This window comes from Hylobates moloch, unplaced genomic scaffold (assembly GCF_009828535.3).
Source record: "Hylobates moloch isolate HMO894 unplaced genomic scaffold, HMol_V3 SCAFFOLD_14, whole genome shotgun sequence".
Taxonomy (NCBI): Eukaryota; Metazoa; Chordata; class Mammalia; order Primates; family Hylobatidae; genus Hylobates; species Hylobates moloch.
Window position 1 is genome coordinate 82,982,656 of NW_026652289.1, and position 11,307 is coordinate 82,993,962.

The 11,307-nt window shown below is 51.8% G+C and overlaps 1 protein-coding gene across 1 annotated transcript in view; it reads right to left on the minus strand.

The window, feature by feature from the left end:
- Positions 1 to 10,779, minus strand: part of LOC131381164 (dynamin-1-like) — a 17,000-nt gene extending 6,221 nt beyond the window's left edge. Inside the window, exons 1-4 of the mRNA XM_058427566.1 lie at positions 10,439 to 10,779; positions 9,105 to 9,226; positions 4,682 to 4,819; positions 3,675 to 3,914 (exon numbers count right to left, since the gene is read on the minus strand). Coding sequence (XP_058283549.1) covers positions 3,675 to 3,914; positions 4,682 to 4,819; positions 9,105 to 9,218 — 492 coding nt within the window. The 5' untranslated portion in view covers positions 9,219 to 9,226; positions 10,439 to 10,779. The remainder of the gene's footprint in view (positions 1 to 3,674; positions 3,915 to 4,681; positions 4,820 to 9,104; positions 9,227 to 10,438) is intronic.
- Between the last annotated feature and the right edge of the window lie 528 nt (positions 10,780 to 11,307).

Here is an 11,307-nt window from a genome sequence, read left to right on the forward strand (position 1 = left end):
GCCAATTCCAGTCCACAGCTTTATTTGCCAAGTTTTCTTAGAATGAATTTTACTAATTTATGAATTCTTGTAAACAGAATGTGTAATGGAAATACTGAAAGATTTTTCCCTAGAGTGGCATTATTGACTGCTGGTGTGATGCTACTGTAATGTAATAAATTATTAAATTGTTTCAAAGTGTTGTTTTTGCCTTAAATTTTTATTTTGCGTTTCTTGAAAACTATGGTATTAAAGGTATTGATACTGTGCAAATGCTGGGCATGCTTGGCATGCCCGCAAAATAAAAAAGTTATGGGATTAAAAAAGTTGTGGGGTGAAAAAGTTATGGGATAAAAAATATAAAAAAGTTGTGGCAAAAAAACTTGTGGGAAAAAAGTAGAAAAAAGTTTTACGAAAAGTTACAAAAAAAGTTATGAAAAAGAAGTTATGGGATTTGTTTAAAAAGTCACGGAATAAAAATAAAAATTAAAAGCAGGCCCCTGTCAGCAAAGCCTGGAGAAGTGGGGCTGGAGTCTCCAGCGCCACCATGTCCCTACCACCCCTTCGCAGGCACCCCTTTACAATTAGGGTAGCAGGACAAGACCTCTGTCTAATGGGGAAAGACAAACAGACCCTTTGCCACCGTGACCAGGGCTGAGTCCCTAAATTTCTGGATGATGATGATTGTTATTTAAAAGCCAGAGGCTGGTGGAGTTGGTTTGTTTGGAGGAGGCCTGATGGCCCCCTTACTCTCACCATAGCAACTTTTCCCTCAGGGGGGCTCCCATCTTCTTATTCAGAGAGATAGCTGAGGCAGGAAAGTGGGGCTAACGGTGGACCAGCGAGGGCATGGGCTGCTGGGGTGGCCCCCCTTCCCTGGTGTACATACTGTGTCTGTGTAACATTTTGTATATTCCAGACGGTAGGGCTGCCCCTGTATCATACCTAGCGGTGGTTGGAGCTGGCACATGGGAGGAGGTTCTAATCATTATTTGTTGCTGGGAAACTTATTTATTGCTAGCATAGGACAGAGGAAGGAGGCGGGGATGGGGTCGTGGCTCCCTGGTGATGCGACTCCTGTTTATTTTGCTTTTTATTTTGGAATAAATGGATTTAGACATACTCCTCGGCCTGGTGTGTTCCCGTTTCCCTCACTGGGTCCTGGAGTTTGTGCCACCAAACAAGGAGTCCCAGAGTGTCTTGAGCATGTCCAGCTAGGCTGTTGGGGACCTTCCAGGCATGTTACCTGAATGCTGCCTGGTGGCGCCTGGAGGATTCCACGGGGACTGCCATGGCGCCTATGGGGCGCAGTCCAGCCCTGACAGTCAACAGTCTCAGAAGCCTGATCTAGCGGTGGCCGGGAAGACAGGTACCAGCACCTAAGGGCACTGACTTCCACCCACCCCAGGAGTCTTCCCTTCCGTCTCCTGGCCTCCCTCTCCTGTCTGCACCTGGTGGCCTGTTCTGTCTGTCCCTCCAGAGTGCCAGCTGCCCCGCAGGCTCCCTTCAGGCTGAGTTCGTGGCCCTGCCCCCTGGTGGCCAGAGCCGGCTTCAGAGGATAACAGCCAGCTGAGTTCCAGGGGCTTTCCAGGAAAAGTGTCCCTTGGAAAAGGTATGGCCTTTTCACCCCTCCAAACAGCACACTAAAAATGGCTTGGCCTTTCCTCTCCCCTGAGCTCCACAGAGAACACACCCAGCAGACAACACACTTCCCCGTCATCCAGAAATGGGTTTGATTCTCAGCCAAGGGACAGCAGGACTGGTAGAGACTGTCAGGCCACACAGCTGCCTGCACAGCACTCCCATGCTTGGTTGGGTGGGGGCGGAAGGGATAGCGGGGGCTGATTCTCCATAGGCTGGGCATGACAGGCCCACTGGAGGTCGTGCACTTTGGAGAGGCAATGTCAGGTGACAGCTTTCTCTTTTTGGACCACAAGACTCCAAAAGGGCAGCACAGTGACTGATTCCCAGCACTAGAGGCGAGGCGGTCGGCCACGTGTAGGTGTAGGGGTGCGTGTGTGTGTGTGTGTGTGTGTGCGTGTGTGTGTGTATGTGTATTTATAGATATTTATAGAACAATGCAGGGGCATACCACAGAGGGGGGCACAAGTTTTCACGACGGTCACACCTGGATGTGTCAGCTCACCACCACAACAGACTACTAAGTCACAGATGAAGGGGGCTGGCTTTGGGGCTGGGGGAGCCACTGCCAAGTCTCAGAACAGCCGCCCAGGCAGGCTTGGAAAGGGAGGCCTCCGAGAAGAGGAGGGATCTGTTTAGAGATCGAAGGGGGGCCTGGGGCTCCCAGGATGGGATAGACTTGCCTGACCCGATCGGCTGGCAGTTGAAGAGAAAGCAGAGAGAAAACAGGAGAGAGAAAAGGGAGCAGAGAGCTGGTGAGGCAAGTGCAGAGCACAGGTGTGCCACAGCAGCTGTGGGAGGGCCAGGGAGGGGAGGGTGCAGGTGCGGGTGTGACAAGGTTCCTGGAAAAGAGGGGCTGGAAGGGAAAGGGGAGGAAGATGGAGGGAGGAGCCGGAGCTTCACAGGTAGTGCCTGGGGGCTGCGGTGGCCCTCCTCACCCCACACATGCTGGCCTCTTCCATTGCACTCAGGCAGTGCACCCACAGGTCAGACCAATGCTCGACCCCCTTGGGCTTCCCTCTTCTCTGATCACCAACCAACTTGTCTTCCAAGCTGTCTTCCAACCTGTCTTCCAACCAACTGGTCCGGGGCCACCTCTCACCTTGGGGAGCCCAACGCAACAGCCACCAGGCCTGACAGAAGGAACACTGCTTGAACAAGGATGATGAAGCTAAATGGGATGGATGGCTGGAGTGATCGCCGGAGCCCCCTCTGGGTGGTCAGAAAGCCCAGGACCCTCTGAAGGGACCCTGGGGGAGGCAGGGAGGGCAGGCAGCCGGAAGCCACTGGCTACAGACTTATAAGTCTAAGAGGGGAGCCTCAGCTTGTTGGGGCTTGCAGGTCGCATAGGTGAGGCTGGGTCCTTCCTCCTAGGAAAAGAAGAGGGAGACCATGGCAAGGGAGGTGGGTGGGCTTGCTGGGCAGAGCTCAGCTGGGCCAGCAGGCACTGTGGTCCCTTTGGCTGAATAGCAGGGCCGACCTCTAGGAGCAACAAGCCAAGGTGCGTGAGCCTGCTGGCTGGCAGTAGTGCTTCAGCGGGGCCCAGGGACCCTGCCTTCAGTCACATGCTAGCAGCTATGATGGTACCTGGGAGGGAGGGAAGGGGGCTGTGTGCCCCTACCTGGCCTGTGAGGTGTGTTTTGGGTTGACCGTGTGCATGGGACTCTTGAGGTTTTATCCTAGATCACCACTGTTTTGCCAACAGATAGAGGAGGTGGGACCCTATCACCCCCACTCTGCAGTGGATTTGGCTCTCAGCACTCCAAGGCATCCAGGCTGGGAGCTGGATGCCCCACCCTGGCAGCATGGCTCGGACAGCACAACAGGTACGGCATGCCCAGGATGACATTCCTAGGCCTCTGGCCACCTCAGAGTACAGCCCCACACACAACCCCCTCCAAGCTCTCAGCCCTTACACCATAAACCACAAGCTCCCTGACGGCTCCAGAGAGCACCCACATCTGCCAGCTTGGGCACGGAGCCTGTTCCAAGAGCCCCCAGACTCAGCCATGGGGGCTGGGGAGCTTTGGGGCCATGGGGGCCAGCCCTGGTACCTGCATCTGGCAAGGATGCTCTGCACCTGCAGCCAGGAGTTGCCCACGGGCCCCCATGTGCACGCTTATGGTGGTTGTGTTGGTGTCACCGATGATGCTGAGCGCCTCCTTCAGCACGTGGTGCATGCGCAGCATCTCATCACGCCACTGTGCCTGCTCTGCCAACTCCTCCATCAGTGTGTTCTGGTTCCCATGCAAGTACAGGTTGGACAGCAACTCTGATAATATGAACTCCTTGGTCTGAGAGAGGGCAAAGAGGGAAGGAGGTTGGGACCTGATACCTGTGCTGGGACAGTGTGCTGGACTTGGAGCCCCGAGTATGGCTTTTCACACGCGGCTTCTACACCACTTAGACTCAAAGATCTGCCTCCCCACCGCCCTTTTCTCACTCAGATAGGGACACTGAGGTCCAGAGGAAAAGTCACCTGTCCAAGGTCACAGATCTGGGAGGGGACCCAGGACCTATCATGCCACCAGCACACCTGTCTACTCAGTTTTTTTAAAAAAAAAATTTTTTGGAGATAGGATCTCGCTCTGTCGCTAGGCTGGAGTACAGTGGGTGAGATCACCGCTCACTGCAGCCTCAACCTCTTGGGCTCAAAGTAACCCTCCAATGTCAGCCTGTCGAGTAGCTAGGACTATAGGCACGTGCCACCACCAAGCCCAGCTATTTTTAAAATTTTTGTGTAGAGAGCAGGTCTCACTATGTTGCCAAGGCTGGTCTTGAACTCCTGGGCTCAAGCTATCCTCCTGCCTTGGCCACCCAAAGTGCTGGGATTACAGGCATGGGCCGCTGTCCTCAGTACCATGTTATATTTCTATGAGACAGCTCTGGTCTGGACCGTGCCTCCCTCCCTGGACCTGGTCCCATAGGGCTGGTCGGCATCTCCCCCTGGCCAACATGGCCACCTCCATCCCCAATGCCACAGGAGCCCCCTGCTCCCATGAGGTGGTGCATGCATGTTCTTGATCATGACATGCATGATGGTCTTGGGCGTGACACCAACCATGAGGTCCCACACGGTCTTGTTGACAATGGCCATGTAGGAGTCCACCAGGTTCTGCGTGGTTTCCATTTGCTGCTCCAGCTGTGGGTCCATGAAGTGCATGAAGCTGTCAGAGCCATTCTCCTCGGCCTTGCTGTCCTGTCATGGAGAACACAAGGGCATCAGGGTGGCCAGGCCATGCAGCCAGGCTCCAGGAATCCCTAGGATCTCAGCACTTCCAAGGGTACCTGGAACATTGAGGCACAGAGAGAAGCAACTGGCCTGAACATGCACCCAGCTCCCCACATGCTCTAGACGGTTTCAGGTCTCTGCCTCTCAGAACCCCAGACTCCCCTGATTCAGTCTCCTCTTAGTTCTGACTCTAGTGCCCAGAATTTGCCTCAAGTTACCAATCCAGAAATTGGAAAAGAACATCTCCAGGTCCCTTGCTTGGAGACCTGGCCAGAGCTTGTGCCAGGATGCAGACGCCTGGCAGGAGGCAAGAAAAGGGCATATTCACTTTTCCCTTGTCCGGGGAGGCCCATGCACCAACACTGCCACCGCCGCTGCCACCACGGAACACGGCAAATCAGACGCACACAGAGAGGAAAACGGGAAGGGTTGAGTGAACCTCCGACACTGCACCCCAACTTTAATGCATTGTGGAATTCAGTTAGCTCATATTTTGTTGAGGATTTTTGCATCAATACTCATCAGTGATATTGGCCTGTAGTTTTCTTTTTTGGATGAATCTTGGGTTTTGGCATCAGGGTGATACTAGCCTTGTAGAAAGAGTTTGGAAGTATTCCCTCCTTCTCTATTTTTGGAATCGTTTGGGTAAGGTTGGTATTAGTTCTTCTTTAAATGTTTGCTAGAATTCAGCAGTGAATCATCGGGTCCCAGGCTTTTCTTTGCTGAGAGATTTTTACTACCACTTTGATCCCATTATTTGTTATTGGTCTGTTCAGGTTTTGGCTTTTATCATGGTTCAATCTGGGTAGTCTGGATGTGTCTGGAAATTTATCCATTTTTAGTAGATTTTCCTATTTCTTCGCATACAGTTGCTGATAATAGCCACTAGTGATCCTTTGAGGTTTTGTTTGTTTGTTTGCTGGTTTTTTGAGATGGAGTCTCGCTCTGTCTCCCAGGCTGGAGTGCAGTGGCGCGATCTTGGCTCACTGCAAGCTCCGCCTCCGGGGTTCATGCCATTCTCCTGCCTCAGCCTCCTGAGTAGCTGGGACTATAAGCGTCTGCCACCATGCCCGGTTAATTTTTGTTATTTTTAGTAGAGACGGGGTTTCACTGTGTTAGCCAGGATGATCTCGATCTCCTGACCTCATGATCCACCCGCCTCAGCCTCCCAAAGTGCTAGGATTACAGGCGTGAGCCACCGCGCCTGGCCTGAGTTTTTGCAGTATCAGTTGTCATGCTTCCTTTTGTTTGTCAATGTGGTGTATCTTTTCAAAAACCCAACTTTTTAAGAAATTATTTTATTTTATTTTACTTTATTTGGAGACAGAGTCTTGCTCTGTCACCCAGGCTGGAGTGCAGTCATGCAATCTCAGCTCACTGTCCTCTGTCTCCCACGTTCAAGCGATTCTCCTACCTCAGCCTCCTGAGTAGCTGGGATTAGAGGCGTGCACCACCATGCCCGGCTAAGTTTTGTATTTTTAGTAGAGACGTGATTTCACCATGTTGATCAGGCTGGTCTTCAACTCCGGACCTCCTGAACCGCCCATCTCGACCCCCAAATTGCTGGGATTATGGGTGTGAGACATCACAGCCGGCCCACAGTTTGTTGTTAAATTTTACTTATTTACTTTTTTTTTTTTCTTTAAAGACAGGGTCTCATTCTGTTGCCCAGGCTGGAGTGCAGTGGTGCAACCATGGCTCACTGTAACCTTGAACACCTAAACTCAAGAGATCCTCCCACCTCAGCCTCATGAGTAGCTGGGACTACAAGCCTGCACCACCACACCCAGCTAATTTTTCTAGTTTCTGTAGAGACAGGGTTTTGCTGTGTTGTCCAGGCTGGTCTTGAATTCCTGGCCTCAAGCAATCCTCCTGCCTCAGCCTCCCAAAGTGCCGAGATTACAGGCATGAGCCACCATGCCCGGCCTATATATACATTTCCTTTTCCAAGTTATATAAAGTATTCTGTATGCATCCTTCTGGAATTTGTTTTTTTTCCCTTAATAGTATATTGTTAAGATTCTTATTATGGTTTATAGCTGGCATTTATTCTTTTTGACTGCTTGTGACATCACCAGAAGATAGAGATCCTGAGATCTCTTAAGAACTGCTGCTGGGGCCGGGCGCGGTGGCTCAAGCCTGTAATCCCAGCACTTTGGGAGGCCAAGGCGGGCGGATCACGAGGTCAGGAGATCGAGACCATCCTGGCTAACACAGTGAAACCCCGTCTCTACTAAAAAAATTAGCCAGGTGTGGCGGCGGGCACCTGTAGTCCCAGCTACTTGGGAGGTTGAGGCAAGAGAATGGGGTGAACCCAGGTGACAGAGCTTGCAATGAGCCGAGATCGTGCCACTGCACGTTAGCCTGGGCGGACCCTGTCTCAAAAAAAAAAAAAAAGGAACTGCTGCCTGCTGCTGGGAGCATACGCTGGTATGACCACCTTGGAAAACAGTTTGGCTCCATCTCATAAGGTTGAATATTCACACTCCTCCCAGCCCAGCAATTCTACTCTACATCCAAGACAAATTCTTGCCTATATAAAACAGGGGATGTGGACAAGGCATGCAGCTCTGTTCAAAATGCAAAAACTTATTGCCCATCAACTGGAGAGTAGCTGACTAAATTGTGCTTTTTCTTCCCTTTGATTTCCTGTAGTCTTATGATGCAAGTGGCTTTCCCATGGCTAGCTTGGGGAGGGGGATACTGTTGGCAGTCGAGGCTGGGGTGGCAGTCCTGCTTAGCCCTAGGGCAATGGTGCTGCCCAAAACAAGAGTAAACAGAACAAGTTACCCAGTCGAGCCAATGCCTTGGGTCCCTGGAGGTACAGACTTGTACCAGTAGGAAATAGCCATCATACACATCAGTCTTTTCAAATGCTTTTGTCACCGGGCTGAGTCCAAAGGACATCCTCTCCCAAAACATTACAAAGTTTATTGGGGCTACCATTTATCGAGCATTTATCATGTGCCTGAGCATGTACTAGTGTACTAATTGCATGCATTATTTTATTATTTTATTTATTTATTTATTTACTTATTCATTTATTAGAGACAGGGTCTCTTTCTGTTGCCTGGGCTGGAGTGCAGTGGTGCAATCAGGGCTCACTGCAGCCTCAAACTCCTGGGCTCAACTGGTCTCACCTCAGCCTCCCAAGTAGCTGGGACTACAGGCATAAGTCACCAAGTCCAGCTAATTTTTAAATAAACATCTTTAAATAAACATTTTAAATAAATGGGGTTTGGCTTTGTTGCCCAGGCTAGTCTTGAACTCCCGGCTTCAAGTGAGCCTCCTCCTTTACCCTTATTGTTGCATTTAATCTTCACCATCACCCCATAAGAGTGCCTGGGGGTAAGTTCTCCACACAGTAACAATGTAGCAACCTCCACTCTTAGGTGACAACGAGATTCAGTTTAGTCAAACAACTTCTCAAAGGTCACACAGCTGGAGAGTGGCTGAGCCAACATGAAGACCTAAGACTCTAAAGCTGGTGCACCAGTAAATGAGAAAATCTCTGGGGGTTCACTATAGCTTCCTCCCAAGAAATCTTTCTCCAAACGTTCTAAAAACAATGACAGATCCATCTTTCATAAAGCAAACAAAACTAGCAGCCCCTTCATTTTGGGTTGGGTAGTGGGGGGAGGATAAAGGTTAGCTAAGCTCCAGGGCATCCCATTTTAATCCTACATATTTATAAGGCAACTGCCAGCACAGCACCCCAAACCTGAAGAACCCTGCACAGCTGTCTCTGTGGGGCATGGCGTGTCCATGGATGTAAAGATTTTCCAATGTGTGCTTACAGGCCAGTGGCATCATCCTCAGTCACAGGTTAAAGGGAAGCTAGGCCTGGCCTGCTAGGCACCACCGTGAGAATCTGCTGAGCTTTCCAACTAGTGTATCTGTTGTTTGCAGTGACAGACGCCCTGAAAAGACGGGGTGTGGGTGGGAAAAGTTCTGATTTGAGGTCCCCTGATCCAGGCACGATCTTTTTTCCCAGTCGCAGGAATCAGGGGACTCCATCTGTAAACACAGGCTCAAGCTATGTCCCCAGCCCCCTCTTTCAACCAGGTGCCACCCTCTGCTTCTCTTTCATAGACAGCCTAGAGCTGCCAGCTTTCCCTTAGGATCTGTGCCCTCGGGCCTGGCTTAATTTTTTCCTCTCCAAAGAGCCATCTGTAGGGCCAGAGCCCGGCAAAGCCTAACTCATTACTGGATGCCAGTTCCTTTGCCTGACTTTCAGTGATTCCTGCCTTACCCTGGGGTTTATGTTTCTTGTCTCAACACTAACATTTCTCATTCCTCCACAAGTTGAATTGCTCATTCCAGCCAACTGAAGCACGCTCTTCTTGACAGCTAGCTTGAGGCACATGGTTGATGCTTAAAAAAAAACACACAAAAAAACATTATGTCAATTTCATTGATCAACAAAAGTGGTGGCTCCACTGCAAAGTTGATAGTGCCTGGACCGCTGAGTTCAAGAGCCTTCTAGACAAAGGGCTCTGAGCTGAAACATGAGCATGCACACATATACCTCTCTCTCGGTCTGATGAGATAATTTGGACACTTGGTTGTTATCCTTGAGTATTTTCCTGCCTCATTAATGCACGTGTAGCCAACACAATAAAAATCATAGCTAATAACGGCTAAGGCTGAGGACTTTCCTTAGCCAGGTAGTGGCTTTAAAAACTTTAAAGTTTTCACTAGACTCTCATTGAATAATCTCTCTTTTTCAGATCAAGAAACTGAGACTTACTATCACATTTGGGATTAAGTTGAAACAAAAAAAGAAACTGGGGCTTAAAGCTGTCAAGTATTTCACAGCCAGCAAGTGGCTAAGTTGGAACTTGAACCCAGGCAGTCTAGCCCTGGGGTCCTGTGCCCTTACCCATTATCCAGTGTCGGCTACACAAAACTAAAGTGTACACATTTTCAACTACAGTTTAAATGGGTGACATATTTTTCGTAGGTGACTTTCAGTTTGGGGGTATTCTACTTACACAGTCTGTTGAGTTGGATATTAACTGAGAACAAAAAGAAACTAATGAACTCTGAAAAGCATAAAACATGAGCAACATGATGTCACCGCAAAAGACAAATCAGCACATAACCTTCTTGTGACTGTATTTTGCTGACAATCCACAAGTTAATCATCTGCCTGAACTCAGCAGTGCTCTGTTCCCTTGGGACACACACACACACACACACACACACACACACACACACACACACACAGAATTGGTGGTCGTGCCGCCCTGAGCCTCCAGTCGGGAGTGTGAAGAAGGGACCAGATGGGTCGGGCAGAAAGATGCTGGGTCAAGGGAGGAGGGGGCAGCCGGGAGCGCGCGCACGCTCTGGACTCGTGCACCCGCCGAAACTGGTGCGCGCAGGGCCCGCCTGGTTGAGGGGTGAGGGTGACAGGGGCGGAGTAGGGGCAGCCCTTTCCCAGGCGGTAGTGGGGGCAGTGGTTATGTTGCCCTTTTAAGCTGCGGCTTGACAGGAGCCGCGCCTCCTGTCGGTGGAGTCGGTTACAAAGGGAGCAGCCCCCCCAGGCCGCCACACAGCTCCCGCCAAGGCCTCCCTGCCCCTTGCCATTTTCCAGCCGCGCTCCCACAAGGGTCCAGGCGGCCGTTAGAGGCAGAGCCGCGAAAGCTCGGCTGGGCGGCCCTGCTGGGTAGTCGCGGCCGTGACAGCGGCTCCGGACAGGCTCCCCTTCCGCGCCCCTCCCGCCGTAGATGAGTGGAAGATGTCCGTGTCAGGGTTCAAGGCCAAACTGAAGTTTCTGGGTCTATCTTCCACAAGAACCAGGAGCCGCAGCCCCCGCTCACGCTCCACTGCAACATGACTGTGAGGCGCCCGGCGGCCCCCTCGCGGGGCAGGGCGAGAGCAGAGACGGGGCGCCCGGAGTCCCAGGACAAAGGGGAGCCTGCCCCAGAGAGGCCCCGGTTCCCCGCCCCTTTCTCCTGCAACTGGCCCGGCCCCGGCCCGGGACTGCGGGAGGCTTGGGTGGGAGGAAACGGAGGGCGCGTCTCTCCGATTCCTCGCGTGGGGTAGGCTTGGGGGCTGTTGGCCCCTCTAGGCCTCCGTCGCCGCGCCCTGAGGTGGGAGCCCGCGACTGCCGGAGCCTTCTTGGGACCCATGGTCGCCCTCAGTCGGCCAGCCTGCTCCGGAGACCGCGACAGGGCGGTGCAGGGCGGCTCCGGCGTTTTTTGAGCCCAGGCAGGGAAGGGGAAAGACCTTTAAGATTTTCGGTGTTTTGGCTGGGTGCAGTGGCTCACGCCTGTAATCCCCCCACTTTGGGAGGCAGAGGCGGGCGGATCACCTGAGGTCAGGAGTTAGAGACCAGCCTGGCCAACATGGTGAAACCCCGTCTCCACTAAAATATACAAAAATTATCCGGGCGTGTTGGCAGGCGACTTAATCCCCGCTATTTGGGAGGCAGAGGCAGGAGAATGGTTTGA